Raw genomic sequence first — 27,884 nt, 5'->3', positions numbered from 1 at the left:
ACATAGAAGTTGGCATTAAACACACACACACACACACACACACACACCGTGGTGTGAAGGTCAGGATTCACTAAAGTGAGGTTTGCTATTGGTAAATCAGAAATAACCCAGCAGTTCTGACTGGCAGTTACACAACAATAATCCAGAACAGCGGCAGCAATAACAAAGTGCCTTTTCCTCCAGTCCCCCGTTACAGGCAGCATTTCAGAAATGTCAGGGCTTAGGAATGCAGGAGAAAAGTGCACAGCCTTAAATATTTGCTGGACACACAGACACTGAGGACAACAGACACTCCCCCACAGGTGGGGTGGGTTGACCTGAAAACTCTGAACCCTCTTGAACATTTCCATAGCCAACCCGTTCAGGAAATTAATGACTCAGACCAAGGGTGAGGCGATGAAAAGGAGAAGTAGGGTAAAAAAAATTGGAACAGTCACTAAATATTCTCTTGGCATCTTTTTCACTGCACGTGGCAAAACCAACCCAAAACAAAAAAAGACACCACCACCAAACTTGAAGGGACTGGAAATTTTACTGAGAAACCTGAGTTTTGCTTTCAGAAGCCCTGAGTGTAGCTTTTCTTACGCTGACGAGCCAACCACAGTGGCATTGTTGAACCCACTGTAGACAGTTACTACACTTTGTTAATTCAAAAATTTTACTTTGAAATGGAGGTGGCTACGGAAAATTAACTTTTTAAGGTGTCAGAGCGTCCAGAAAATTCCAACCAAACATCTTACTATAAGAGTATATTTCAGCTCCACAAATGTTCACGATAATTGCTTTGGGGACCACTGGCCGCTCAAGCATTTGTAAGTCAGTCACAACAGTGTTTCATCCTATTCATCTCCCTCTTCCTTCCCATTCTTCACACCTTACTGTACCCCCAAGCCCCCACTAATAAGCAGCTGACCTCAGAGTTAGTACCCTGGGACACCCCCCTTTCCCACTGCAGTTGAAAATCTTACCAATCATGGACTCCACATCGGTTACCTCCCTGTCCAGGGTGGAGACATTGAAGAAACTTGTTAAGCTTATGGGAGCCCAGGCAAAAGGCATCCGGTATTTCCCCAAACGCTGGCAGAAGGATTCAGCCTGAAGTTTTAGTTTTTCAATCTTTTCTTTACTCTAGAAGAAAGTAGAAAGGGACAAGCAGAGACAAACTATATGGTGCCAGCAAGAAATCAATGGTCTCTGCTATGAATAGGACAGCCATCTCCAAAATCCTTACCCAACTGATTAAAAAGAGTGAATAGGCAGGAAAAAGATACAACTCATTCTAGAAGTCTAGCTGATAAGAAAATGCAGATTTGAAATGGAAGAGTTTAAAGAAAATCAATATTTAATTATAAATATACCTTCAACTAAAAAGGAAAAGAAGAAGAAGAAGAAAAAGAAGTCATTGTCGTCCAAGGCTTGTTATACAAGCTAAACGACAAGTGACTCTTTTAGGGGCTAGCCACAGGACTTGGATTTGCACGACGAAATTTTGGAATGAAAAATTTCACATATTATCTACCAAGCTTTCAAGAGAACCTGTTTTTCAAAAGTTGCCTTGGGAAACTCCAGAAAAATGTATAAAGGTTGCTAACGACTTCCTTACTAGGTTGACCACACTTCCAAGCTTTTCTTTCTAAGTTCAGAATAGAAGGTAAGTTGTAAAAAATAAATGTCTTGAGTTCAATAAATCTTATTTGAGATTTATAAGTCCGTAGCAGGACACTGATTAAGCCAAGTAGTATTCCAGAAAGGCCATGTTTTAAAAGTCACATTGGAAACTTTTGCAAATGGTTGCTGAGAAAGGATGTCCTTTTCACAGGCTCAGTACCTATGTTTTCTACGTGATTTTATGATGTACAGAAGTCTCAGCCTATTTCTAAATATCCACACCAGAAAGGATATTTGGAAACTGGCTGCTACCGTTGAGAAAGTCCAGTAGAGCTCAGGGATGGTTCAGTTTCGTGAGGTCTCTGTGGCCTTCTCAACCTGGGTCAGAGCCTTGGAGCCAACACAACAGATGTGGCTTTGTCCTAGCCAACTTTTTTTAGATGCTGGAGGGTATGTCATCATTTGCTGAATTCAAGAATTTCTTTCTTTTTTTTTTTTTTTTTTAATTTTTTTTTAATGTTTATTTATTTTTGAGACAGAGACAGACAGAGCATGAACGGGGGAGGGGCAGAGAGAGAGGGAGACACAGAACCCGAAGCAGGCTCCAGGCTCTGAGCCGTCAGCCCAGGGCCCGACGCGGGGCTCGAACTCACGGACCGCGAGATCGTGACCTGAGCTGAAGTCGGATGCTCAACCGACTGAGCCACCCAGGCACCCCAAGAATTTATTTCTTTAAAAAGTTATCATCAATGACCAGTTTCTCTTCGTTCTTTTTAAAGGCACGATTTCGTAATGTCTCTTATGGGGACATATTATAGACTTAACTATTTTGTGGAACTTGGGGAAAATGTCTGCTTATTCTAAAATGTCACCATTTAGTAATACCCCAACATCATACCTTTCCGCCATCGCTTTCTTTGATAACCATGTAGGGTTCTGCGCAGTCTCCAATCTCTCCCTGCTGAAGGACTTTTTCAATCTACCAACAAAAATATTAAAACAAAACTCATGAATTAATCCATACATTGGCATCGGGGCAACCATCAAAGCGATATTTTGTGACAATATGTGATGACAGGGAAGATGTTCGTATTACATGTTTTTTGATCTAAAAAAATTAGTGTGAAAAAAATTGGCATGAAGAGTACCCCATAGTTGTGTAAAAAAAAAATCATAAAGGTATATTAAAAGGATGACTGTAGATACACAGCAAATGTTAACAGTAGTTATCTTTGTATGCTGAGATTATGTGCTATTTTTATTTTCTTCCTATTGCTTATGTGTATTTTCTATTTTTAAACCATAAACGTGCATTATGCCTACAATAAAAAATGCAATAAAAGTTATTTTATAAAACAGAACCCATGAGACATATGTAAGAAGGGAAAAACTCATTTTCTTTATTATTGCTTACAATGTAAAAAAGAGATATGGCCTCTGTAAAAGTCAGGTTGGGGACTAAAACCTTCCACAAAATGAATAAATGAAGAGAATAAATTATCTGTAATTGTCTCCCTTGTATTTCCTATTAGGGCCGCTTCTCTGGATTTAACAGACATGGGGAAAAAAAAAAAAAGCAGCGGATGGCTGGTAATATGAATTAATGTCACCACTGTCGAATATCTTCTTCCATTTTCCTTCAGGTGAACGATCTGACTGGCCATAAATGTGGCTATCCTCTTTAGGAGAAAGGAAAGGGGCAATCTGAAATTTCCCAACCCTCTGCTCCAAGAAAATTCAGTTAAACCTGAAGCCTGAAGAGAAAAACAAGTGGAGTTGATCTCATTAGCCTGTGTTGAGATTAGACATCAGTTGAGATGCTGCTTCAAAAAAAATTTGGGACTCTTAATGACAGGGAACAAACAGAGTTGCTGGAGGGGAGGTGGGTGGGGCGCTGGGCTAGATGGGGGATGGGGATTAAGGAGAGCACTTGCTGGGTTGAGCACTGGGTATTGTAAGTAGGTGATTGAGGAATCACAGAGTTCTACTCCTGAAACCAATATTACGCTATACGTTAACTGACTTAAGTTTAAATTAAAAAAAAAAAAAAAAGAAGAAGAAATCCGGGTTAACGTATTCCATCGGGCACAGATTCTCTTTTGTTGGTTTGTTTTCACAATTTATTGTCGCATTAGCTAACATTCAGCGTATACAGTGTAGTCTTGGCTTCAGGAGTCGATTCCCCCGATTCATCACTTACAGGCACACATTCTTGAGAGGCACTGCCAGATAGTATTTAAACCAGGAATACCCTAGCGATGGAGGGCGTTTCGTGGCGTTCAGAGAAAGTGGTGTGGAGCTGTTCATTGGGCATCTCTCCGTCTCATGGAAACCACACACCGGAAGTCTCTCACTTCTCACAAAGGCCGATTCCCCCCCAGATGCCCCAGGCTGAGCACACACACCACAACTCTTGAGCTAGAGTCTGACCGGTATCACTGCTAGTCAGCAATTATTCACTCATTCGTTCATTCATTCAAAAACCACTGGCTGAGCACCTTCGGGGCGGTAGCTGCTGGGGAGATAGGTGGTGAACAAGATACGCTTGGCCCCTCTTCTCCTGAAGCTCACAGTGGCGAGCTTATGGAAAAAACGGGAAGAAGTTGGTTTTCCCATGCAGTCAGTGGCTAAAAATGTGGTCTTTGACCTGAAATCTGAACACAGATGGAGAACCTTTTTATTAGGACCCTGCAGCAACAATGGGAATGCTTCAAGCATTAGTCGTGTATAGTGTATTAGTCACGTATAGACCACAGGAGAGGGGTCTCCAGAATCTGAAAGTGGGAGACTCCAGATCTGACCAGACCAGCAGGTACTGTTCCCTTCCCTGGGGTGGACAGGGTAATGCCAGGTACTTTGTGACAAGTGCTGTAACTGCTATGAGGGTCCACGGTATGGCCCGTCACGTTTATGTGTAAAACAAACACATGTGTCCTTACAACCAAGGCAGGCAGGGGAAGGGGGTGCGTTGGAATTACCAGGGAATTTTTGTCAGATCAAGAGGGGCTGGTACCACACCTTCCATGTTCATATTGAAAGTTTTAAATCTCATCCTTATTCTCCATCCCTCAACTGAGACACACAACCTTTAAGCCTGGATAACCTTTCAAAGCAATGGTATATGCAATACTAAACCAGGAAACGCTACCTAAAATACAGTTAAGAATTGGATGTTCAGGGCACGTGGGGGGCTCAGTTGGTTGAGCTTCTGACTTCGGCTCAGTTCTCACAGTTCGTGGGTTCAACACCTGCATCGGGCTCCGTGCTGACAGCTCAGAGCCTGGAGCCTGCTTCGGATTCTGTGTCTCCCTCTCCCTCTGCCCCTCCCCCCCACCTCAAAAAGAAACATTAAAAAATTCAAAAAATAAAATGAAATGAAAAGAACCTGGTGTTCAGCCTGGGAATAAAAATAAGAAAGAGCTCCTCTTTATTGCATGGCATCTGCCTGCTAAATATTACACACCATTTGCTCTGTATTTAGACAGAAAGAAACAGCAATGATGCCATTACAGTAAAGGAAAAGAAGCCAGAAGCAAACCAGGGCCTGTCTTACTGAGCTTTAAACGTCTTCCCTGTATCCAGACAATTGACAGAATGTTCGTTATGGCCAAATGAATGCATTTGTATATTTGAAAATTTTGGAATCTATTAGCAAGTTAATAGTAACCTATAGGTAGCTGCTGATACTTAGCAGGCTATGATGGATTTACCAAAATAAAGTCATCCACTAAGAAATAGAGCCTGAAGCAAAATCCGGCTCTATGGGACTAGTGTCTTTGGTTTCCCAGGCTGAGAAAACTTTAACTACAGGGGTGCCAGGGTGGGTTCGAAGCTAATCTTCCAACATGTCTAAGTAATATTGCAGGAAAATGGATACATGTGAAGTCTGACAACAACAGATGTGTCTTCTTAGCAATAGGATTTTAATTTTAATGCTTCCTAAAAGCTTAAACAGATCCTCTTCAAGCAATAGTAACGTTTCAGAGTCTTTGTAGAATGGTGAGAAGGCAGCTCACACACCGAGACATCTGCCACTTGTTAGCTGACCTCCATGTCACTTAAATTCTTTGGAATCGATATGCTACTCTCATGGGGTCATGGGGGGAATCAATGCGATTATGGAGGTAAGACACTGTGTTAACTAGAAAAGGTTCCAAACCCAGAACTCTGGGTGTACATGAAATCAGAACACCTGAATTTTGGTGTTTTTGTTTTTGTTTTCAGTTTTGGGGTAAACAGTCAGTAAGACTAAATATTTGGCTTAAGGTAAGTGAAATATCCAGTGTTTGTTGTTAACCTCTAACCAGGCACTTGGGTGTGTAGACAAAGTCTCCGTTTTTCTCACATCAGAAAAAAAGAGTACCGCTGAGAACAGAAGGTCCTTGTACTTGAAACTGTCCTGCAGATTTCGAGTCCCACTGCACATACGCAGTCTGTCACATGGTGCTCAAAAAGGAGGGTAAAATATAGAAAGTATAGCTCACATCTTAAATTGTCAGAGCCTGGACTTGGGAACATTTAACTACAGGTGTCTAGAAGGACATGAACGGAGTCAGGAAAGTCTATGTGGATTTCCTCCACAGCAGCCTCCCAGAGCTGAACAGCCAAGCATAGGAGAAAGAGCTGGGCCAGGAGGAAGGGGGCCTGTAATGTTCCAGGCTTTGTTCCACAATCACAACGGCCCACGGAGGGCAGGATGATCATCCCCACTTTACACATAAGGAAACCAAATCTCAGCAAGGTTTGGGTCATTACCCCAAGTCCTACAGCTATAAGGCTTCAAAGCCAGGATTCAAAATCAAGACTGTAGGCCTTCAAAACCCATAGTTGTTCTAGTATCCCACACAGAATTTGCTTGGAAAGGAAAAAGGGGCAAGTTGAAACGCAGACAGCGAATCGCACAGAGAACAAGTGGATACGTTCTGACATCTCCAACGTGCTCTGGGAATAACACAACAGTGAAGCATCCGAATGCCCGACGTACAAACGAGATTGTGTTTAACTACCTTGACGACTAGGTAGATGTCAGAGGACGGATAGGTGACGGAAAACACGGCAGATCTCGCCTGACTCGACGGGGCAACAGAGGGCGTGTGAGCACGCAGAAATCCTTTGAACTGGTCAGAGTTCAGGTCACAGTGAAAATTTTCCGAGATCTGTCAACAAGGAACAAGGCAAAAAATGAGTCCCACCTGTTGTTCTCATGGTCTAAGTAGGTTTGAAGAGTAAAACCCCACAAAGAAATGTTGCAAAACGAGGGTCATCACAGACGTCTCTAGGGGTTGGTGGAAAATCTGATTCACCTTTTGTCACAATTTCTAGATATTCTGGAGCTGTTTGAGAGATGGTCCTTGAAACACTTACATTTTTTATCAACCCGTCCTTATCTTCTGAATACCAGTGACGTGCTAGGCACTGCAGGCAAGAAGGGAAAGACGCCGTCTCTGCCCTTGGTTACTTTACAGTCAAGAAGGAGGAGAAAAGGGGCACCTGGGTGGCTCAATCAGTTAAGCGTCCGACTTCGGCTCAGATCACGATCTCACAGTTTGTGAGTTCGAGCCGCACGTCGGGCTCTGTGCTGACAGCTCAGAGCCTAGAGCCCGCTTCGGATTCTGTGTCTCCCTCTCTCTCTGCCCCTCCCCTGTTCACACCCTGTCTGTCTCTCTCTCAAAAATAAATAAACATTAAAAAAAAAAAAGCACATCACAGTTGGTGAGGTCTTTCTCCAATGGCAAATTAATACATTTACTGCACAGGATGGCACCCTCCATCCGTGATGAGGCTAGTCCACAACGCAAAAGCTCCCAAACCGAGGTAACATTACACATATGCCCTGTTAAAAATGAATCTAAATTGCCTTGTTTCACTGGTCATCCCATATGCTGCTATTTCTTTTCTCTCTCGATCTCAAACAGGCCACCACTTCCAACAGGCTCTCCCTTTAAGATTCTTCAAAGAACATAAACGACCAGCATTCCCAGTACAACTGGACGTACCAAAGGTCATCTGCTTTCAGATCTGATATGTTTTTGTTGCATAGAAGTGACATCTGAAAACATGAACCCGAAAAATCACGAGCAGTAAGTGTCCCCTCAGGGATGGGTTGTTCCTTCCTTACCTTTTTCCTTTCCTTAACATCATAGAGGGCGATGCTGGCAAACAGAGGTTCAACTTCAATCTCGAACCTGTCAGAGAGAGGAAGAAAGAGGGTTTTAACTTAGATGATCTTGAATTTGCTGACGGTGACTCGTTACATAAACCGGCTAAAGATGTCAATCGTTCCCCAAAATATTTGGATCACTCCGCGCAGATGAGAATCTGCACTGGGATATTCGTGGAGAGATATGGGAGGTTCGTGGAAGATTCCTACTTACTGGAGATCGTGGTGGAGGCTACATTCTCCTAAAAAGCACTTGTTTGTGGCACCACAGGGGAGACAGGGAAGAATGGTCCCATGGTGTGATCCAGCATGGCCCTTCTTATCATGGTAGCTGCTGTGCTTTCTGATGGTGAAGCCTCTGTCTCAGGTAAAGGCTTTGTTCACAGTTTACCCTTTATCGCTCGGGTAGGAATCCCTATGAATTCAATTCTAAGGGACAAGGCTTTTCAGAGAGTGAAGAAAGGAAACTTCTGTTGTTTTTCCTTGGACTGATAGGGACCGTCTGTAGGGGTGAATGTCTGCCCTTTCCTAATTCCACTGCAAGGGGAGCTTCTGAGTTAGTAGTTGGTGGGGGCAGGGAACTGAGCACGGCCAATAAACACTGAGCTGAGTGGGTCCAGCGAGAGCTAGAAAATTCTTGGCCCTAATTGCCCATTGCCCTTGAAAGGGTGGGTTTGAAGAGACCGCATACCCGAGGCATAATCCCTCCCCACATGTTATAGCATACACATGGAGCACAGATGTGCAGATTCCAAGTGTCTCAGGCTAACAACCCACGACCTTGGATACAGCCATCTGAGAGCACCAGTAACCAGGCCCTGGACCACCATTGCCTCAGAAGTCATGTAAATTAGGCCAAGTTTTGTTTCAAGGCATGTGTGAGAGGAGGGCTTTATCACTGGGTAACTCTGTCTATCAAAACACAGGTTTCTTTGTCCCTCCTGAGGTCTCCTGAATTTCTCTCTTGAGGGGAAACAGTGGTGGAAGGTCTCCCAAAGTCTGCATTGAAAACAAGCTCCCTGAGTAAATCTGACACACACTGGTTTCACCACCAAGACAGCTCGTCTGAGCTGAGGTTACTTCGCATAAGGGGATAATAAATTTTCCACTAAAAGATTTCCCCCCAGGGGTGCCTGCATGGCTCAGTCGGTTGAGCGGCCGACTTCGGCTCAGGTCATGATCTCGCGGTTCATGAGTTCAAGCCCCGCGCCGGAATCTGTGCTAACAGCTCAGAGCCTGGAGCCTGCTTCAGATTCTGTGTGTCTCTCTCTCTCCTTCTCCCCTGCTTGTGCTCTCTTTCTCTCTCTCTCAAAAATAAATAAATGTTAAAAAAAAAGATTTCTCCACATAAAATGCAAATGAGACAAATGAGCAAAGCAGTGACAGTGCTAGATCTCAACAGTTTTTGAAAACTTCCCCAGCTGATAAAATCCGTGGGAGTAGAAATAAAACTCTGCAGGTCAGCGTCACTGGGGAAATGGAAGGCCTCAGCATTGTCATTAAGTTCTTACTATTCATCTGTTGAGACCGCAGGTTGACCTATAAGAGCTTGCTTTCTTGGGGCGCCTGGGTGGCTCAGTCGATTGAGCGTCTGCCTCTTGGTTTCACCTGGGGTCACGATCTCACGGTCGGTGAGTTCAGGCCCTGCATGGGGCTCTGTGCTGACAGCGCGGAGCCTGCTTGGGATTCTCTCTCTCCCCCCGCCTCTCTCTGCCCCTCCCCCGCTCGTGCTCTCTATCTCAAAATAAGTACAGAAATTAAAAGAAAATAATTTTTTTTAAAAAAAGAATTTGCTTTCTTTTTTGTTTTTGCAGCCAGTTTGTTGCAGAGCAGTGGGACAGAGTAGCTGGGCCAATCTCTTTGGCCCATCTCTCTTCTTGCAGGTGTTAAGTCGATATGGATGCTATTTAAGCCTCTTGAGTGGGCCAAGCATATTAAGCCCCTTGAGTGGGCCAAGTGCCCACCGAGGTGGGCAAACACCTCAGTTCTGCTTGAGGTCTGCGCTGGCAATTGGGAAGAACATCACCAGAAATCCACACTTGACGATTTTCATTAAGAGACATCCAAAAGGCTCTATTTGTTTGGTTTTTTTCAAATAATACATGTCGGTCTTCGTGGCCATGTTCTCCCACCTGTGAGAACTGCTGCTGTGTATTGGCTGGAAAGGTCTAGAAAGTTTGGTGACAAAGGAACACCATGAGGGAGAATTCCTCCAATCCCAAATAGCATAGTTACTGCACCTATGAGGGGCCGGCTGGGGGTGCACCAGTGCCTCACACAACAGGGTGGGCTCCCCGGCAACAGGGAGGAGACCAGCGGCCCCTTCCAGGCAGCGGCCCGGCTGCAAGGCTGGTAATCCGGGCTGGCTTGTAAGGGCTAGCGTCTGCCTTTCTGCAGCCCTGACTTGACCGACTGCGGGCTCACGGGGCCCCTCCTGTCCTGCTACAGACAAAAGGCCCTCTGCCCCTCCCCCCACTGGGAGAGCCGGCTGGGGGGAGGGGCTGCAACATCAAGCGAGCCCCCAGGACCCAGGGTGAGCAGCGCTGCCCGCTCACACTCGTGTTCTCAGGAGAGGATCTGGGGAGGCTCCGCATTGGAATCACAGGAGTGCAGGGCGGGTAGGAACCTCGAGATCATCCCGGGTAACAACCTCATCTATCAGGAAGAACTCAAATTCTCAGAGAAGCTCCCAGGGGTTGAAACACAGCCTTGAGTCCAGAGTCCAGATGCCCGAAGTGCAAACCAGGGGCTGCGTTAGGGGTCCGTGAATTCACTTCAAGACATGGATGCCCTCCCCCGAGGGCGTGAAACAATACTATGCTCACGTGCTGTTGCCTGGATGGAACATCTAGAACTTAATAGTTTCAGAAGAGTCTGTGATTTGAGGTGGAAGCCTTCTCTAGCGTGGCAGTCTGCAGGAGCAGGCTGCAATGGACCCTCCGGTGGGCATGCAAGACAGTCTGCTCCTGTGGAGGAAAAGCTACTCTAATTTACTTTGATTTACTTAGTTCATATTTCAAAATTTATGTCTATTTGATAATGCATGTAACATTTTATGTGTCTTTTAAAGTTTATTTATTTATTTTGAGAGACAGAGAGAGCATGCACGGGGGAGGGGCAGAGAGAAGAAGAGGAGTTGGAGAATCCCAAGCAGGCTCCACGCCGTCAGCACAGAGCCCGACGTCCCTGTAGGACCCAGGCGTCCCTATAACGCGTACAGTATTTTAATGTGTGTGTACAAAACTAACATACATATATGGAACATACAGGGCTTTTTCTCACTATGAAAGTTAAACAATCAAAGAATTTGGAGATGACTGCTTTAAAGTAGATGTCACAGGGTGCCTGGGTGGCTCAGTTGGCTAAGCATCCGACTTTGGTTCAGGTCATGATCTCAAGGTTCGTGAGTTCAAGCCCCTCATCCGGCCCTGTGTGGACAGCTAGGAGCCTGGAGCCTGCTTCAATTTCAGTATGTGTGTGGGTGGCTCTCTCTGCCCCTCCCCCATTCGCGCTGTGTCTCTCCCTTTCTCAAAAATAAACGTTAAAAAAAAAAATTTAAGTAGATGTGGCAAACAGTTGGCCCAGAAGAGGAATCCAGAATGCAGACATGCAGTTACGTAGTATTTAAAAAGGAAATTTGGGGCACCCGGGTGGCTCAGTCGGTTGAGTGTCCGACTTTGGCTCAGGTCATGATCTTATGGTTCATGGGCCCGAGCCCTGTGTCGGGCTCCGGGCCGACAGCTGTCGGCCCAGAGCCCGGAGACTGCTTCGGATTCTGGGTCTCCCTCTCTCTGCCCCTCCCCCACTCACACCATGTCTCTGTCTCTCAAAAATAGATAAACATTAAAATAATAATAAAAAAAGGAGATGAGAAGATAGTTAAGAAGTCAGAAAATTATGCATAAAAAATTGAATTTCCAGCTTCTTTTGAAAAAACAAAACAAAAACAAAAACAAAAGCAAAGCAGACAGTTGATAAAAAAAAAAGGGCCTGTGTACTTGGATGGCAAGAATCAGCTCTAACCAGTAGTAGTGTCTCCTTGGGATGGTTTGCTATAGTCCCCACTGCTCCCTGCTACCCTGTTCCCCTGGCACTGAGACTGGGCTTTAGCCGCATCTCACATTATGTTTCAACAGCGGTGTGCCGGTAAATGTTTAACAAACAAGTCCCTGGAAAGAAAAAGCTCTGATTTGCAGCATTTTCTGATTTCTATGTTGTAAATATTCCCTCATGGCCAACGTCACGCTACCTGCTTGACTTCACAGAACACAGAGCTGGGAGGAGCACGATCAGCTCTCGTGAATTAATCAGAGAGGACTCGCATACACCACTCACTGTTTTTTAGGTTTTTTTCAGTTTTTTTTTTCCCCCACCATCCAGCTTTCCTTGTTACTTTTGTTAATGTATGCTTTTTCACTCAATTACCTTACATGACTAATTCAGGGTGTGCCTTCCCTATTATAGAAGAGTGACAGTCGAAGGCTTGGTAGAAATAGAATCGAGTAGAGCTGACTCCAAAGTCTACTCCTCCCATCACCTGACAGGTGTCTGATTTAGGCTCTGTCGACAGAGACAGTTTCTGTCTAAAGGGCAAGATAAGCCTCAGTGTCGTGTTTGGGATGTTTGCTGATACTTACTTCAGGGTCAGGACCTTTACCAGTATTCTGTTGCCCAGATGTTCCTTAGGACATTCTGGTACCGGACGTATTTCCACAGCATCCTCCTATTATTAAACACATGGTAAAGAAATCATTAGTGAATTTCCACGAGGGGTTCCAGCTGAAGTGAGTCCAGGGAAGGGAAGGCTGCTGTCCAGGGCTCGACTGTCATTTGCTTTATTTCTAATTGTGGGATAACACTTGGACTTTTTATCCAACCCCAAGCTTCAAAGTCAACATTGACAGCAAACAATTTCTCCTTTCAGAAAGCTAAGCATTTAAGACAAAGAAACAGAGGGAGGAAGGAAGGAAATGTGAACAGGAATATGGCTGAGTAACATCCACCAGATGGCATTGCAAAATCTAATACCTATTGTTGGTATTGTTGGCTTTTTTTTTTTTTTTTTTTTTTTTTTGCTTGCTCTAAACACACATTCAGAATATTTCTCCCGTCAAAGTTTTACTAGTAAATATGTGAGTTTCAGGCTTGAGGTCTGAGTCAGAATAGCTCACGTCAGGCTACATGTAAACCATCAGGACTAAAATATAGTGTCTTTCTCAGTTCACTGTTCTCTTAAACAGATGATATAGAGATTTGGGGTTGAATATGTATAGGTTCTATGCCTGCATATCCAGCTAGAGCTGGCAAAAGTTCTAAGGACAGGAAGCGCAGTAATGGCAAATTAGCAATGACTTAGTAATGACAAATACACCTGTCTATTTTACCACTTCGGGACTCAAGACTTAAAAAGAAGTATCAAGTCCCTGAGGCAACTTTCAACATTCAAATCTGAGCTATCATAATATATTTAAAAAAATTGTTTTTTGAAGTTTTATTTATTTTTGAGAGAGAGAGAGAGAGAGGAGAGGCAGAGAGAGAAGGAGACACACAATCTGAAGTAGGCTCCAGGCTCTGAGCTGTCAGCACAGAGCCCAACCCGGGGCTCGAACTCACAGATGGCGAGAGCCTGACCTGAGCCAAAGTCGGACGCCCAATCAACTGAGCCACCCAGGCACCCCGACAGTATCTTAATTATATCCATCTATTCAAAGATAACAGTGCAAATCCCTGAAAACTTGAATTCCTGCTCTTGCAGTAGACTCTTTAAATACTGGTGGTCTGCAACTCACAAGGGTCCAAAGAAGAGTCGTGTCTGATTATATTCTCCTGGCCTACAAATGATGGGAGCTTTCCACCAAATACCCCACAGCGACAGGTAACATTTTTAAATACAGCAGGAGAATCATGTCCTCGGTAAATCTGTACCCAGATGGGTGGAACAAAGTAGCAAACCAGCTGTACCCTAACCTCCGTTCCTCGAGGCCCAAGCCCAGGTTCATCAGATGGCCACCTTGCCTGCTGGAACTGCTGATCGTGTTTCGGGACAGCCACTGCTTGATGTCCACACTGAGTTCAACTCCCTCCAGAACAAGCTGGCACTTGTGGGGTGATCAGAGCTGACACACTGAAAAGCGAAGCCTCCTCCCACCCCACTCCATTGGAGAAGAACCTCAACACATATTCATGGGCTTCTAAGGCTACCTCTCTGGTCTGGATTCCAACCCTTGGGATCCTTGGCTAAAAGCTTTTCATTGGGAGAATGGGAGCATACACAAAATTGGAGACAGTAATGTAGTGAACCTCCCTTACCTGTCATGTAAGTTTCCACAAGCTCAACTCAGGGGCAACCTGGGTTCACCTACAGTCCCATTGACTACCTTCTCCTCCCACCCCCACACTCAATACTGGATTACTTGTAAGCAAGACTCCAGACATCATATCATTTCTTCTGTAAATATTTCAGCACACATCTCTACAAGATAAAGACTTTGAAAAACACAGAGCTATAAAATCATTATGACTCTTAAGAATTAACAGTAATTTCTTATCATTGCTGAATATTTAGTCAGTTCCAATTTTCCCCAAAATGTATCCATTTTGTTGGGTGTGTGTGTGTTTTGCAGTTAGTTTGTTAAATCACGATCTAAACAAGGTCCACATATTGATGTCTTTCCTAAGTCTCTTCTAGTCTGCATGCATTTCTTTTTTTTTTTTTTTTTTAAACGTTTTTTATTTATTTTTTTGGGACAGAGAGAGAGCATGAACGGGGGAGGGGCAGAGAGAGAGGGAGACACAGAATCGGAAACAGGCTCCAGGCTCCGAGCCATCGGCCCAGAGCCTGACGCGGGGCTCGAACTCACGGACCGCGAGATCGTGACCTGGCTGAAGTCGGCCGCCCAACCGACTGCGCCACCCAGGCGCCCCTACATGCATTTCTTAAGTGTTATAGTTGTCTGCAGTAGGAACTAGCTTGCAAAGGAGGAGAAGAGAAAATATGAAGCTTTAGAGGATGTTTGTTGTTCTATCTTGCTGAGTGTGTGTGTGTGTGTGTGTGTGTGTGTGTATTTAGAGAGAAAGAAATGGGGGGAGAGACAGTAAGAGAGAAAGAGAAAGACCGTATGAGAGATGTTCTTCCATCAGCTGACCCAACGGATCCTGGGGCCGACTCGAACTCTGCCTGCCTGTGATCTCATCACCTGAGCCCCCCCACTACTTTTCTTCTTAACTGGTTTTTAACTGGGCTCTGTCACTTGCAGCCTCAAGAGTCTGAATGCACACTCTTCTGCGATTCAGAGTACAGTGGCATGGTTTTAGGGACCAACACATAGGATACCTTTTACAGAACCCACAATGAATCAGGGAACAAACGTGCCTCATAGAAGCTTAGTGGTTGTGGGGCACCTGGGTGGCTCAGTCAGTTAAGTGTGGGACTTTGGTTCTGCTCATGATCTCACGGTTCATGAGTTCAAGCCCTGCATTGGGCTTTGCGCTGAGAGCCTGGAGCCTGGAGCCTGATTCTGACAGATTCTGTCTCCCTCTTTCTCTGCCCCTTCCCTTCTCATGCTCCGTCTCTCTCTCTCTCTCTCTCTCTCTCTCTCTCTCTCTCTCTCTCAAAAATAAATAAACATTAAAAAAAAAAAGAAGCGTAATGGTTGCATTCTACCTTTGCCTCTCCTGCAGGCTCAGTCGTAATTGGGATATAACGGTCCACCTCTCTTCTAATTCTCCTCGCCAAGAAATAAAGTAATGGTAATATTAAATAGTTTAATTAATGTGCTTTCAAAAGAAATCAGCATGTGTGATTACTTCATGGGAGCCAGAAATTTACCTTTCTTCCACAGGGCTACCTTTGGAGAAAGTGCAAATTACAAGGGCAAATGCAACCTCTGGGTGTATGAGCTTCAAAATATTAAAGGCTGGTCTAGAGGCCCTCCAGCACTGTAGACATACCAATTTACAAATAATTGGCACACTAATTACAAAGCATTCCTCTCCACTCAATAAAGCAGGCCCATTAGGGCCTCTGCTAGATCATAACTCTCAGTCCTAATCAAGTTTCTGCATTGTTTCAAAGACCATAAAACAAAGCGCCTTCAACACAGTCTGTAACTCATTCTTGCACTCAATGTGGGACTGGACACCCTCCCGTGTAATCCCACGAAGGGCACTCCAATGAGCTGCTGCCTCACTGGACATGTTCTCCCCGCCCCCCTTTCAAATTGTTTTCTCTCTCCTGATGTCCACTTTGGGACTCTTTCTTACATATTGGCACCCCCAGCATGGAACTTGGAGGAAAAAGAATGCATGTGAAGGTCATATTTAACACCGGTAATAAGTTTTAAAGTTTCCCATAGAAACTGAAAAGGTATGAGATAGAATGTGGTTGCTGATATCATCTCGGGGTTTCAGGTACGTGTGCTAATCTACCAGGCAGCCATATGTAGATCGATAAATAGGCAAACATAAGATTTGGGGTTAATGGGCTAGGAGCTCCATTCTGTCATTTCACCTGCCTGTTGAATCTTGAACAAGTCACTTTACCTCTCTGACTGTTACTTTGCAATCTCAAGAACGGAGGCAATAAGGCTGCCCACATCATTCATTTTTGTTTGTAATCTGCCTCATTCAGAAAAGGAATTTGAGGCCACTGAAAATAAATCAAGAGATGAGAAAACCAAGAGGGTTGGGAAATAAAGATAAGAAGGAAAGAAAGAAGGGGTGCTTGGGTGGCTCAGTCGGTTGAGCATTTGACTTCAGTTCAGGTCATGATCTCACAGTTTGTGAGTTTGAGCCCCATGTCGGGCTCTGTGCTGACAGCTCAGATCCTGGAGCCTGCTTCAGATTCTCTGTCTCCCTCTCTCTCTGCCCCTCCCCTGCTCATGTGCGTGCACGTGCACGCTCTCTCTCTCTCTCTCTCTCTCAAAAATGAATAAACATTAAAAAAAGTAAAAGTAAACTTAAAAAAAGAAGGAAAGAAAGCTGAATATAATTCAGGACACCAATAAGTAAGCCACTAGATTTAGTAGTGATGAACAGAAATTTGATCCTAAGTAATGAATCCAGGAGAGCCAATGAGAAGACACGCACATGTCTCCTGTGTTTGCGTTTCCCCAGTGGACGCGAACTCTTCTCTGTCTGAAGGCCTGAGAGACACTTTCCCTCCGGGTCCTCACTGAGGCGTAGGATGAGGTCAGTGTCCTCCATGATATTTGCACAGTACACACAATATCCTATCTCATCACAGATGTCTGCTTTCCTGTCCTTTCCGCTGACCATTGGTAAACTCATAGAAGGGCAAGTCAGCAGTCACAATACCCAGGGGTGGGGGCTTCAAAAGGTTTAAGAATCAAGCTCCCTAGGGACACCTGGGTGAACCATTCAGTTGAGGGACCAACTCTTAATTTCAGCTCAGGTCATGATCTCAAGGTTCATGGGATTAAGCCCCACATCAGGTTCCATGCTAAGCATGGAACCTGCTTGAGATTCTCTCCCTCTCTGCCCCTCCTCCACTCACATGTGTGCACTCTCTCTCTCTCTCACTCTTAAAATAAATAAATAAACATTAAAAAAAAAAAAGAACCCAGGCTCCCTAATGGTCTTCTTGCTTGATCCAAAAATTAAATTTAAAACATTTAGAGGCATGGATGGACAGTGTATCTTTTAGGCAAAAATGCCCCCCAAATCATATATTTTGCAACAGAACTTTGAATAAAATTTGGACCACGGAGATATTGCTGTAGCCAGTTTTGGCACGAGCCAGTAGCAGACATTCTGGCATGCGGAGGAAAGACTGAGAGCCTCATATAAAGTATAAGGAGCTGAAACAGGCTTGGAGGACGGTCATTTCTCAGCCCATCTGAAGCACCCCCCTGGGGATGACCACAGGTAAAGCCTAAATTATCACACTGTTCTGGGTCAGCTCTGATATATAAAGAGTGGACAATCAAGGTTCTGAAGTTCTATGCATTAAGAGCACAGCTATGATCACTTTTGGCCAGAATGTTTTCAAAGCAATTCTCTTCAGGCTGTTCACAGAAATTCTTTCTTTCTTTCTTTTTTTTTTAAAAAATTTTTTTTTCAACGTTTTTTATTTATTTTTGGGACAGAGAGAGACAGAGCATGAACGGGGAGGGGCAGAGAGAGAGGGAGACACAGAATCAGAAACAGGCTCCAGGCTCCGAGCCATCAGCCCAGAGCCTGACGCGGGGGCTCGAACTCACGGACCGCGAGATCGTGACCTGGCTGAAGTCGGACGCTTAACCGACTGCGCCACCCAGCGCGCCCTCTTTCTTTCTTTCTTTCTTTCTTTCTTTCTTTCTTTCTTTCTTTCTTTCTTTCTTTCTTTCTTTCTTTCCTTCTTCTTCTTTCTTTCTCTCTCTCTCTCTCTCTCTCTCTCTCTTTTCTTTCTTTCTTTCTTTCTTCTCTTTCTCTTAAAAAATTTTTTTAACATTTATTTAGTTTTGAGAAACAGAGACAGAGCATGAGCAGGGGAGAAGCAGAGAGAGAGGGAGACACAGAACCCGAAGCAGGCTCCAGGCTCCGAGCTGTCAGCACAGAGCCCGACGCGGGGCTCGAACTCACGGACCGCGAGGTCATGACCTGAGCCCAAGTCGGGTGCTTAACCGACTGAGCCACCCAGGCAGCCCTACAGACCTTATTTTTTAAAATATTTTAACAAAACACTTAAGAACACCAAAGCTTAGGGGCGCCTGGGTGGCTCAGTCGGTTAAATGTCTGACTCTTGACTTCGGCTCAGGTCACAATCTCACGGTTTGTGAGTTTGAGCCCCACATTGGACCCCGAGCTGACGGTGCAAAGCCTACTTGGGACTCTCCGTCCCCTCTCTCTGCCCCTCCCCTGCTCATGCGCTCTCTCTCAAAATAAACAAATAAAATAAACATTAAAAAAAAAGAACACCGAAGTTTAAGTAACATGCCTTGATGGATTAACGGCAAAACAGATCCCCCAAATCACTGAATGGTTGACTCACTGCGTGAGGTTACTGCATGCAGACCGTAAAATGTTCTGAAGGTTAAATGAGATGGTATCAGTGAAAGCGTTTCGTTAAGAGCTATGGAAATCCTGGTTGCTATTGTCGGAACCTCATTTGTAAGCTTGATCGATAACTGGTTTTGCTCTTCCACAGGCCTGTTCTAGTAAAAAGAACAGCCCAGAAATCATACCGCTGGGCCTTCTGGCAGTGCTATAGAGTAATGACGGACAACAGCAGTTTCCTGGAGACTCTGTGTCCCCACTGCAGTTCACACATGGAGATGGCCGCACCCACCTCGTCCACCGCTGGGTACAAGGCAAAGAGCTCTGCCTGCCGATTGGTCCTCCGAGCCTCCTCATTCTGCTTCTCGAAGTCCTCGGCACTCACGTGCTGCAGGAGGTTCTCCAGCCGCTGGTCAGGCTGCAGGCTGCGGAGGTCGAAGCCACACGCAGTGAGGGGACCTTTCCCGGACACGTCACACAGCACATTTAAGTGGCGGGGCCGTGCCTGCGAGAAAAGACACATCTCGTGAGAGAGACTGCGGGTCTCAAGTGAGTCCGGAAGCATCTGGGATGTCAGACCCCTGCTCCAACGTGGGATTACAGAGTCACGCCTCAGGTGGCTTCTGAGCCAAGCAATCACATCTTAGCCTCCTGGTCGGAATATCCTAAAATGAAACGTCTCCTTCCCACCTGGAAGCAGGTAATTTACTCATCGGATGTGGATACACTGGTCCTTGAGGAAAGGTTTGACCACAGCACAGTGTTCCTGTTAGTTCTGGGGCCATGTTCTTTTCTGGAGGTGGGAGCCAAGTCTCTTGGGAACCTCACTGAGGTCTCACACTCAAGCAGAAAAGAACTGACATAACATATAATAGAAAGGGGGCTGGACTGGGGCATAGAGGGATCCTGGCCTAATCTCAACTCCAGAACTTGGCTTTTGAAACTGAAAATGAGAGGTTGTATGAGAAGCCTTCCAAACTAAACCTCACATAAATTCCCACACTCGATATTATGCTTCCAAAGACAGAGACGTGGGGGTGGGAACACCCTTTGACGGGGCTTTAGTAACAGTTACGGCGACCGGAACCAGAACAAAAAGCAGGAGAGCATTTGCCAGTCAAGTAGTGTCCACTTTTGGCTTCAGTGTGTTTGAAAAAAGTCGTAAAGCAATTCACAAGCAGGTGTTTTATTCCATTAGGAACGTTTCAGTCACGGGGAATTGCGAACCCAGCCAAAGATTTGGCACAGCCTTGACAACCGTAATTAATGATACGGGGTAAGAAGGCAGATGGAACTATTACAAACATCTGTAAAGTTAATGGTAAAATGTTAGCCTAAAGTTCTACAAAACGGACATGGTACTGTACAATGTCTACGATGTATACTTTTTGCGACATCCATCGACCTTACAGAAATTCTGCTCTGCTCGACCATGAATTTGACCTAACTGCGCTAGCAATAATCAATATCAGTACTGTAATCATTGACACTTCTTTGGCTTAGACTTTATGAGAGCCTTGGGAAAAGGAAGTGAATTTACCAAGTTTCTTGAAAAGGACGTCAAGAAATATATACGATGTCCATAGTGTATTCTAAGGGCATAAACTGGACAAGTCAGCAAGGACTGTGAGGACGAGGGCACCTCCGGAACATTGTTTATAGCGACAAAATAAGAGAAACAATCTGAATGTCCCCCTAAGAAGAAGCATTCAGAGATTCTAGACCTTGCATCCGAGGGAATGTATGTAACCATTTAAAGAAAACCCAAGAAACACGTATTCGTTGAAGAGAAAGACGGTCACGGTATGGTGTATTGTTAATATGACAACGGAGGGCATACAATATTAGGTATAATATGATCTAATTTTTATGAAATCTATGTGTACCACGGAGTTGCATCATGTTATGTGTTGCACCTACGTAAATTCAGGCACCTGGCCTCACCATTCCACTCAGAAGGTGCCAAGAATGGCAGTGACGTGGACGACATTGCCGGTTGTCTCACTGCCTGAGCATCTCTGCACGGTATTAGTCTAATACTGAAAACCATACAACTTTTGCATAACCTGACTCCGCAACCCAGCTGAGGACTTAGTTGAGTGCAGTTAGTATGCTGAACGAGGGTGCTTCATGGGGGTGTTGGTAATTTGCCTATCCTCCCTCAGCTTTAAATTTTATACTCTGGCACTCAGCAAGCCACAGCTGGGCTTTGCCACGGCTCCCTTTGGGTTCCGCCAGGAGGGGGCGCTATAGGGAGACGGGACGGCTGGAGCAGGGAGAAGGGACTCCCTCCTCCCTCTTTGCTTGCATTTCCTCACACTTCCGGTAGTGGCAGTTGGTTCTGGCTTTCGGCCTTTTTGGGCACTTCGAGAACCGTCTTCATCTCACCTCCTTGTTGGTACAGCACCAGGTGGACAGTCCCACGTCTAAGAGGTCAGAGTCCAGACTCCCTGACCCTGTGGGGTTTTTCCTCCGAGATGCGGAAATACTCCCCACAGCTAGGTCCCGCCCCCTCCCCAGGGATTTGAGTCTCAGCTCCGATGCCACTCTTCAGGGTTTTTAGGTTCTGGAAACTCCAAACTCTTCCCACTAGACCCCCCCAGTTCTTGAATGTGATCTTGGACCTCCTGGGAAATGCTAATTAGAGATCGAATTATTGAGTGCCACCCGCCCAGACTAGCGAATCAGAAACTCCAGGGTGGGGCCTAGCCATCAGAGTTCAAACAAGCCCTCCAGGGGATTGCAGTGAAGCTCCAGGCTTAGAGCCGCTGCCCTAGGCCCCAAGCCCCAGGGTGACGTCCTGCTTCCTGCACCGAAAGTTTCTGTCGGACTTCGATTTTCCTGTTCGGTTCTCCGGGTCCTCCAAAACCTGTTTAACCAATTCCCTCGGTTACATTTTTTTGTTGTTAAGATATCTGGGGTGGCGTATCTGATAGGTGACCAAGACTAGGCCTAATTTAGGTGACCAAGACAAGGTCCGGGCACCGGGGTGGCTCAGTCGGTTAAGCGTCCGACTCTTGGTTTCGGCTCCAGTCGTGATCTCACGGTTCAGGCGTTCGAGCCCCGCGCCCAGCTCTGTGCTGACAGCGGGGAGCCTGCTTGGGATTCTCTCTCTCTCCCTCAAAATAAATAAACTTAAAAAAAAATTGAATTTAGTCAAAATTACCAGTGAAAAATCCCTTAAAAATCCCCACAGAGCACTGGTATTCCATGCTTGAGGAAGCCCACCATATTCAGTACTGGAACTGAAGGCTGATTCCTAGGTAGAGCTCAGATAAAGCAGTGAGCTTGGCTGTAGAGACCACGTGGTTTGAAAACCAGGTAGTATTGTAGAACTGTCTAGTCATTCAGCACGGTGAGATGCTTATAATGAGAGCCAAGCTGAAAGCTATACCAGTTCAGAAAACGCCCCAATAGAAATGCAGACAAATTTCTTCCCCTTTGTTTTTCGCACCTATGAAAGTTGGAATAGAGCACTGGCTTTCTAAAAAAATTTTTACCTGTGTTAAATCTACATAAAATTTACCATGTTAATCATTTTTTAGCGTACAGCTCAGCAGGGTGAAGGACGGTCACACTCTTGTACAACCAGTCTCCAGAACTCTTCACCTGTACCCATCTGTGATGCAACTCTGTCCCCTTAAACGGTCATTTCCATTTCTTCCTCTTCCTACAGCCCCTGGCAACCGCCACTCTATGTTCTGTCTCTAGGAATCTGACTACTCTGGGGACCTCACACATGGGGAATTATACACTTTTTGTTCTTTTGTGACTCTTTACTTGGCCTGTGTGGGGCACTAAGTGTGAGCTCGTATTGTCCTGAATGCTTCACACAAATTAACTCATTGAATAGTCAAAAGACCCCATGTGTTAGTGACTAGCTGTTATTGTCATTAGCGTTATGGACTTGAACGTGTGTGTCCCTGAAAAATTCTTATGTTGAAATTGCAAGTCCCAGTTGGGAGGTAGGACCTTTGGGAGGTGATGAGGTCTTGAATCTGGGGCCTTAATGAATGTGATCAGTGCCCTTCTGAGAAAAGACACGGGAGAGTTTGTTTCCTCTCTCTTGGTCTCCACTGTGTGGAGATACATCGAAAGGTGTCTGCAAACCAGGAAGAGGGCTCTCGTCAGGAACCAAATCAGCCAGCACCTTGATCTTGGACTTCCCCCTCTCTGAACTATAAGAAACAAATGTCTGGTGTTTTAGCTACCCCAGTCTATGGTAGTCTGTTACACAGCCCAAAGTGACTAAGACAGTGAGCTTCCCTTAAATAAGTAATAAGTACTTGTTAGAGAAACTGGGTAAAATTGAGAAAAGAATACTTTTTAACAAGTTACAGGAGTTCTAGTACCCAAAGACAATGCCTTCTGTGTTTCTGTAGGCATCTTTTTCCTACCAAATTCAAAATTCTGATTCCCCATCAGTGTTCTAAATTTCGATTCTTGATTGTGGTTTAACATGAACATATTTTCAAAATTCTCTTCTAGGATTTCAACTGCTCCATAATTTTAATAGATGCACAAAATATATATGCTCAACTATTCCTCCACAGAATCCCTGCCTGAGTTCTCGATCTTTCCAGTCAACTATGGCTGTCCTTCTCTAGAGAAATTATTCAAATACATTCAATAGACTGTTCCAGATTCCAAATATTTACTTTGCCCAGTTAGTTCAGATGCTTCCGTTTCTTCCCGAAGGGTCCAAATATTCTCAAACCTAAACTAGTGTCAAAGTCAGGGAGCTGTGATTTAAAATGAGAAGAGACCAAGTGAAGAGACCGTCATTTCCCATTGAGTAGACTCGGGTGAGAACATGACTCCTCCAAGATCACACAACAGTTGACCGAGATGGTCAGAGAGCATGTCCCCTAAGGCGCTATTTCATTTATGCCATTGGGTCCCCATACCCAACACTCCTTTCTAAGGTAAATATTTCCTAATTTTTCCTTTCCCATCCTGAAATGTAATGTACAGCTGATATAACTTACACACAATTAGTTTTAAAATGAACTCAAAAAAATTTAACGCAACGAGGAGATAAAAGTAAAAATTACAATATGAAAGATGGCTTTGTTATCATCCTTGTTTCCCAGGGGAGGAAACCGAAGCCCAGGGAGGTAAATTATCCTGTCTGGGGCAACAGAGTGAGTATGCGGCAAAACCACAGAGAACCCAGGCAGTCTGGCTTTCACTCATTCTGCACGCAGCCTGCCTTAGGGACGCCCCTGGGTGTCCTCAGGAATTGTAACAGGGGTGGGCTCCGTGGGCACCCTCCCTCCGCTTTTATGTATTTTCATTATTGAACTTGTGGGTTCTCATTTGAACAGCAACTTCTGTAGCTACAAACAGGTTTGAAAAACAGAAATCCCTGACTCAGATGGTAGAGTCCCTCCCACTCTGACATTCTCTGAGTCTCTAGCCTTTTTTCTAGTTCAAACATCAACAGCATGCCCTGGGCAGATCAGACCGGTAACCTGGTAACCACGTTTGTTGACAGAAAATACCTGTGCGCTGGGTTCACTGTTCTCCAAGGATTCTGACTCAAACGTCTGTTTCTGAAGTGTCTTGTGAAAATCCCTTCGGGATCCAGTCTTTTTAAAGCTGCAAATCTCCGCACTTCCTTGGTTTCTTTTATGGTTGTTGTTATATCATTTGGAGAGAGAGAGAGAGAAAGAGAGGGATGCAAACATATTAGATTCAAAACAAAAGTAATGGCTTAAGTGTACACACGGCACTGAAAGATCTTGCAAAGAGAGACCGATTGTAATTCCTCACATCTAATTATGCACCAGGCCTAATACAAAGCTGCGCTGTAATGAGAGACAGACTTGCCTCCTGGCTGGCTCATTATTAAAGGCAGGAATGGTCTGGGAAAATGCCACTTCGGAGGTGTGGTCATTTCAGCTGCGGGGCATTTGGCAACAAGCTGACGCTAAACTATGACCCCAGTGTTAAGAGGCTGGAATAAATCTAGCAATGTGCAGAGCAGCAAATAAAGATCGTTTGAAGATAAAAATAGAGGAAAACGTTTAATGTCCCCATCAGTGTTCTTAATGATGAATGAAAAAGGCAGGACATGGTTAAGAAAAAGAAGAGATAAATGACGTACATGCTAAAAATCTTTGCTAATATTCTCAATCTCCACTCCATGCACTCCATTAAGATTGTGTTTCAAAAATGTCTAGCTATGAAAAGGGTTTAAAATATAATGGCCACCACTGTCACTGGAGAAAGAAACGAGGTCACCATGCAAAAGGCAACAGATAGGAGTTGTCAAATAATAACTACAGAAACCAGCACGCCTTTTCCCCATTTTTCTGACTCAGAGTCTTCTTGGAAAAGAGGCTGCAAAGTCAACCGCACAACCACGCCGCCATTTTGTTTGATTTCTCACACTATTCGAAACCCCCCTGAGCGGGTTGGTAAAAGGATATGAAATGAGTTAAGATTTATTAGGCCAATCAAACGGCAGACAGATTAAGCAGGAAATGTGGGAGAGCTACCAGCAATGATCCAAATACAGAGTCTATAACTCTCTGGGAGGGATGAAGTGTTGGGTTATGCACAGAGCTGGTAGTCAATAAATTTTAGTTGATTAAGTTAATTAAAGAAAAAAATGAGAGGTCCCAGTGTTGTCTGCTGGGAGAACAGCTCTGTCCTTCGATTTTATTGTGCTCTAAAGACAGGCAATTTGTTTTGAGTGAAAGGAGACAAGGAATAGTGTAGAAGACACACAAGATGGGTATGGTGACGAACTCAAGTCAAAGTTTACTATAAATGGTCATCATTAATGTCTCTTGCATTGCCCCTTGCATTGGCCCCTTGCATTGGCCCCTTGCATTGCCCCTTGCATTGGCCCCTTGCATTGCCCCTTGCATTGGCCCCTTGCATTGGCCCCTTGCACTGGCCCCTTGCATTGCCCCTTGCATTGGCCCCTTGCATTGCCCCTTGCATTGGCCCCTTGCATTGGCCCCTTGCATTGCCCCTTGCATTGGCCCCTTGCATTGCCCCTTGCATTGGCCCCTTGCATTGGCCCCTTGCACTGCCCCGATCTCAACCTGTATTGACAGGGCTGGGGGACCAGCAGGCTAAATTGGGAACTGAAAAAAAATAAGTCAATGAGTAAGGTACACTCTGAATAAGGAAATAAGACTAAACATTTAGAAAAGATTTCAAGAGAAATATCCAGAATAATTTCTGGCTTGGAATCCTAAACACCAACCAAATAAATGAAATTTAAAATATATTATTCATAGACATCAATTCCCAAAACGTCTTCTGGGGGACCCTTTCAAACAATGCCCCAGAAGTACTAAGTACTTAAAATATTTAAGAAAATGATTTTGGTTCCAGTTGCTCTAAGTGTGCAAATGGTAGTGTTGAGAAGAGCAGATACATGTGTGAGCAAGATTTATTTTATAATATTTACTTTCTGTGAACAGAAGATCTTTGAGAGAGAGAGAGAGCCTTACATAGGATTTCATAAACCTGTTAGCTTCTTACAAATTATTCTCATCAGTAGAAACTTAGGAATATCCAAGCGGGTGTTGGATGGGTAACCAGTGCACAATTTTTTTTTTTTTTTTTACTCTCAGGGTTCAAAGAAAAACTTACCTGTAATATAATGTCCTGTGGAAAATGCACCCAACTCAAAATAGTGGTAAATAGGGAGTGGCATCCTAAGAAGCCTCTTGTAATTATAACACACTGAATCTGTGATTATTTTCCCTGCAGAATCCAATTTTAAGGGGAAAAATTCCCAAAGGAATTAACTAGAGGCACCTGGGTGGCTCAATAGGTTAAGTGTCCGGCTTCAGCTCTGGTCATGATCTCACGGTTTGTGGGTTCAAGCCCCGCATCAGGCTCTGTGCTGACAGCTCAGAGCCTTGAGCCTACTTTGGATTCTCTCTCTCTCTCTCTCTCTCTCTCTCTCTCTCTGCCCCTGCCCCATTTGTGCTCTGTCTCTGTCTCTCTCTCAAAAATAAATAAACACTAAAAAAAGTAATTCTAAAATCTAATACGAACAGTGAATTAAAACACAAATTTCACACTTTGGTATCTGCCCTTTGACCTTCTTGGGACTTATACACTCCAGAGAGAACTGATGCCAAAGGTTCAGTGTCACATGTCTCCTCATAAGGCCACCTGTTCAGGCCACAGAAATAAAAATCAGGAAGCAGCCTAACTTAAGACCTTGTGTGCCTTGGCAACCAGAACCGTATCTGCCTTAGCTTTCTTTCTTGTCTCCTAAGGTGCACTTATCTGAGTGTTCACTGACAGGTAACAACACACACACGCACACACACAACTACAGCCATGCATCTGCCCCCATCATCCTCAGTCACTTCTCCCAGTGCCTCTGTTTCTTCACAGGTGAGGCATAAACACGAGGTGAACTCTAAGATACTTGCCCAGCTTTAAGATTTTGTGATAAAAAGTTCATACGCTGGATCCGGAAACGTTCTAATCAATTTTCGCCTAAAGATGCTTAAATCTGGGAGAAGTCAGAATTGTTTGGCCATCGATCTTTTGCTATTTTATGCCAATGGATGCTTGCTCTTCTTTTTTTCTCCTCCGTTTTGTTAGAATGTTTCCTGGAGTCCTTTATATGAACCCAAAAGACACTGACAAATGGGCATTACAAAAATGAGTCACTGAATAGTATTAAAAGTTCCTTATATACAATACATACACTGTAATTCCAGACACGCACCGGCCCTGAGGATTGGGAGGACGGAAGGCATTAAGACTGCCGTTTTCCATGGCTGCGTGTTTGGAACCACAGCAAACTTTTCTCCCCTTCCTCATTCTAGATTTAGCGTCTACTTCCCCATTTTCAAGTCTCAGAAAGTCACAAAGCTCCCTTGTGGCAGCAGGGGTAGAGCTGGCTGTGGGAGAGGACAAGGGCTGGCAAGCATGTAAAGATGACTCATTTTAGAAGTGCCAGCCACGGAAGGCAGAAACCACCAACAGGTAGGTAGTGAGACTGCTGGCTGAGGGCCACTGGCCACCCGAACGCCCAACCTCATTACCCTACGCGGGCAACTAAGCCAAATAAAGCCATGCTCCTGTTGAACCTATCTGTAGACAAAAGAGAGATGGGGAAGGAGGCCAAGCAGTA

At 44.7% G+C, this 27,884-nt stretch overlaps 1 protein-coding gene across 7 annotated transcripts in view; it reads right to left on the bottom strand.

Annotated features, from left to right (window-relative positions):
• DOCK8 (dedicator of cytokinesis 8) overlaps positions 1–27,884 on the bottom strand; it is a 230,982-nt gene that overhangs the window by 125,079 nt on the left and 78,019 nt on the right. For 6 of the 7 annotated variants that reach the window (XM_058693243.1, XM_058693244.1, XM_058693248.1 and 3 more), the window contains 7 exons: positions 24,268–24,391; positions 19,056–19,268; positions 12,406–12,491; positions 7,727–7,793; positions 6,615–6,764; positions 2,507–2,587; positions 969–1,128 (listed from right to left, as the gene is read on the bottom strand). In XM_058693243.1, coding sequence (XP_058549226.1) covers positions 969–1,128; positions 2,507–2,587; positions 6,615–6,764; positions 7,727–7,793; positions 12,406–12,491; positions 19,056–19,268; positions 24,268–24,391 — 881 coding nt within the window. Of the gene's footprint in view, positions 1–968; positions 1,129–2,506; positions 2,588–6,614; positions 6,765–7,726; positions 7,794–7,982; positions 8,124–12,405; positions 12,492–19,055; positions 19,269–24,267; positions 24,392–27,884 lie in introns of those variants that run through there. The other variant, XM_058693249.1, reaches the window with a different exon arrangement.

The sequence above is a fragment of the Neofelis nebulosa genome, chromosome 12 (assembly GCF_028018385.1).
Source record: "Neofelis nebulosa isolate mNeoNeb1 chromosome 12, mNeoNeb1.pri, whole genome shotgun sequence".
NCBI classification, from domain to species: Eukaryota; Metazoa; Chordata; class Mammalia; order Carnivora; family Felidae; genus Neofelis; species Neofelis nebulosa.
The sequence above is the reverse complement of the archived record's forward strand: the minus strand, read 5'-3'. Positions and strand labels throughout refer to the sequence as shown.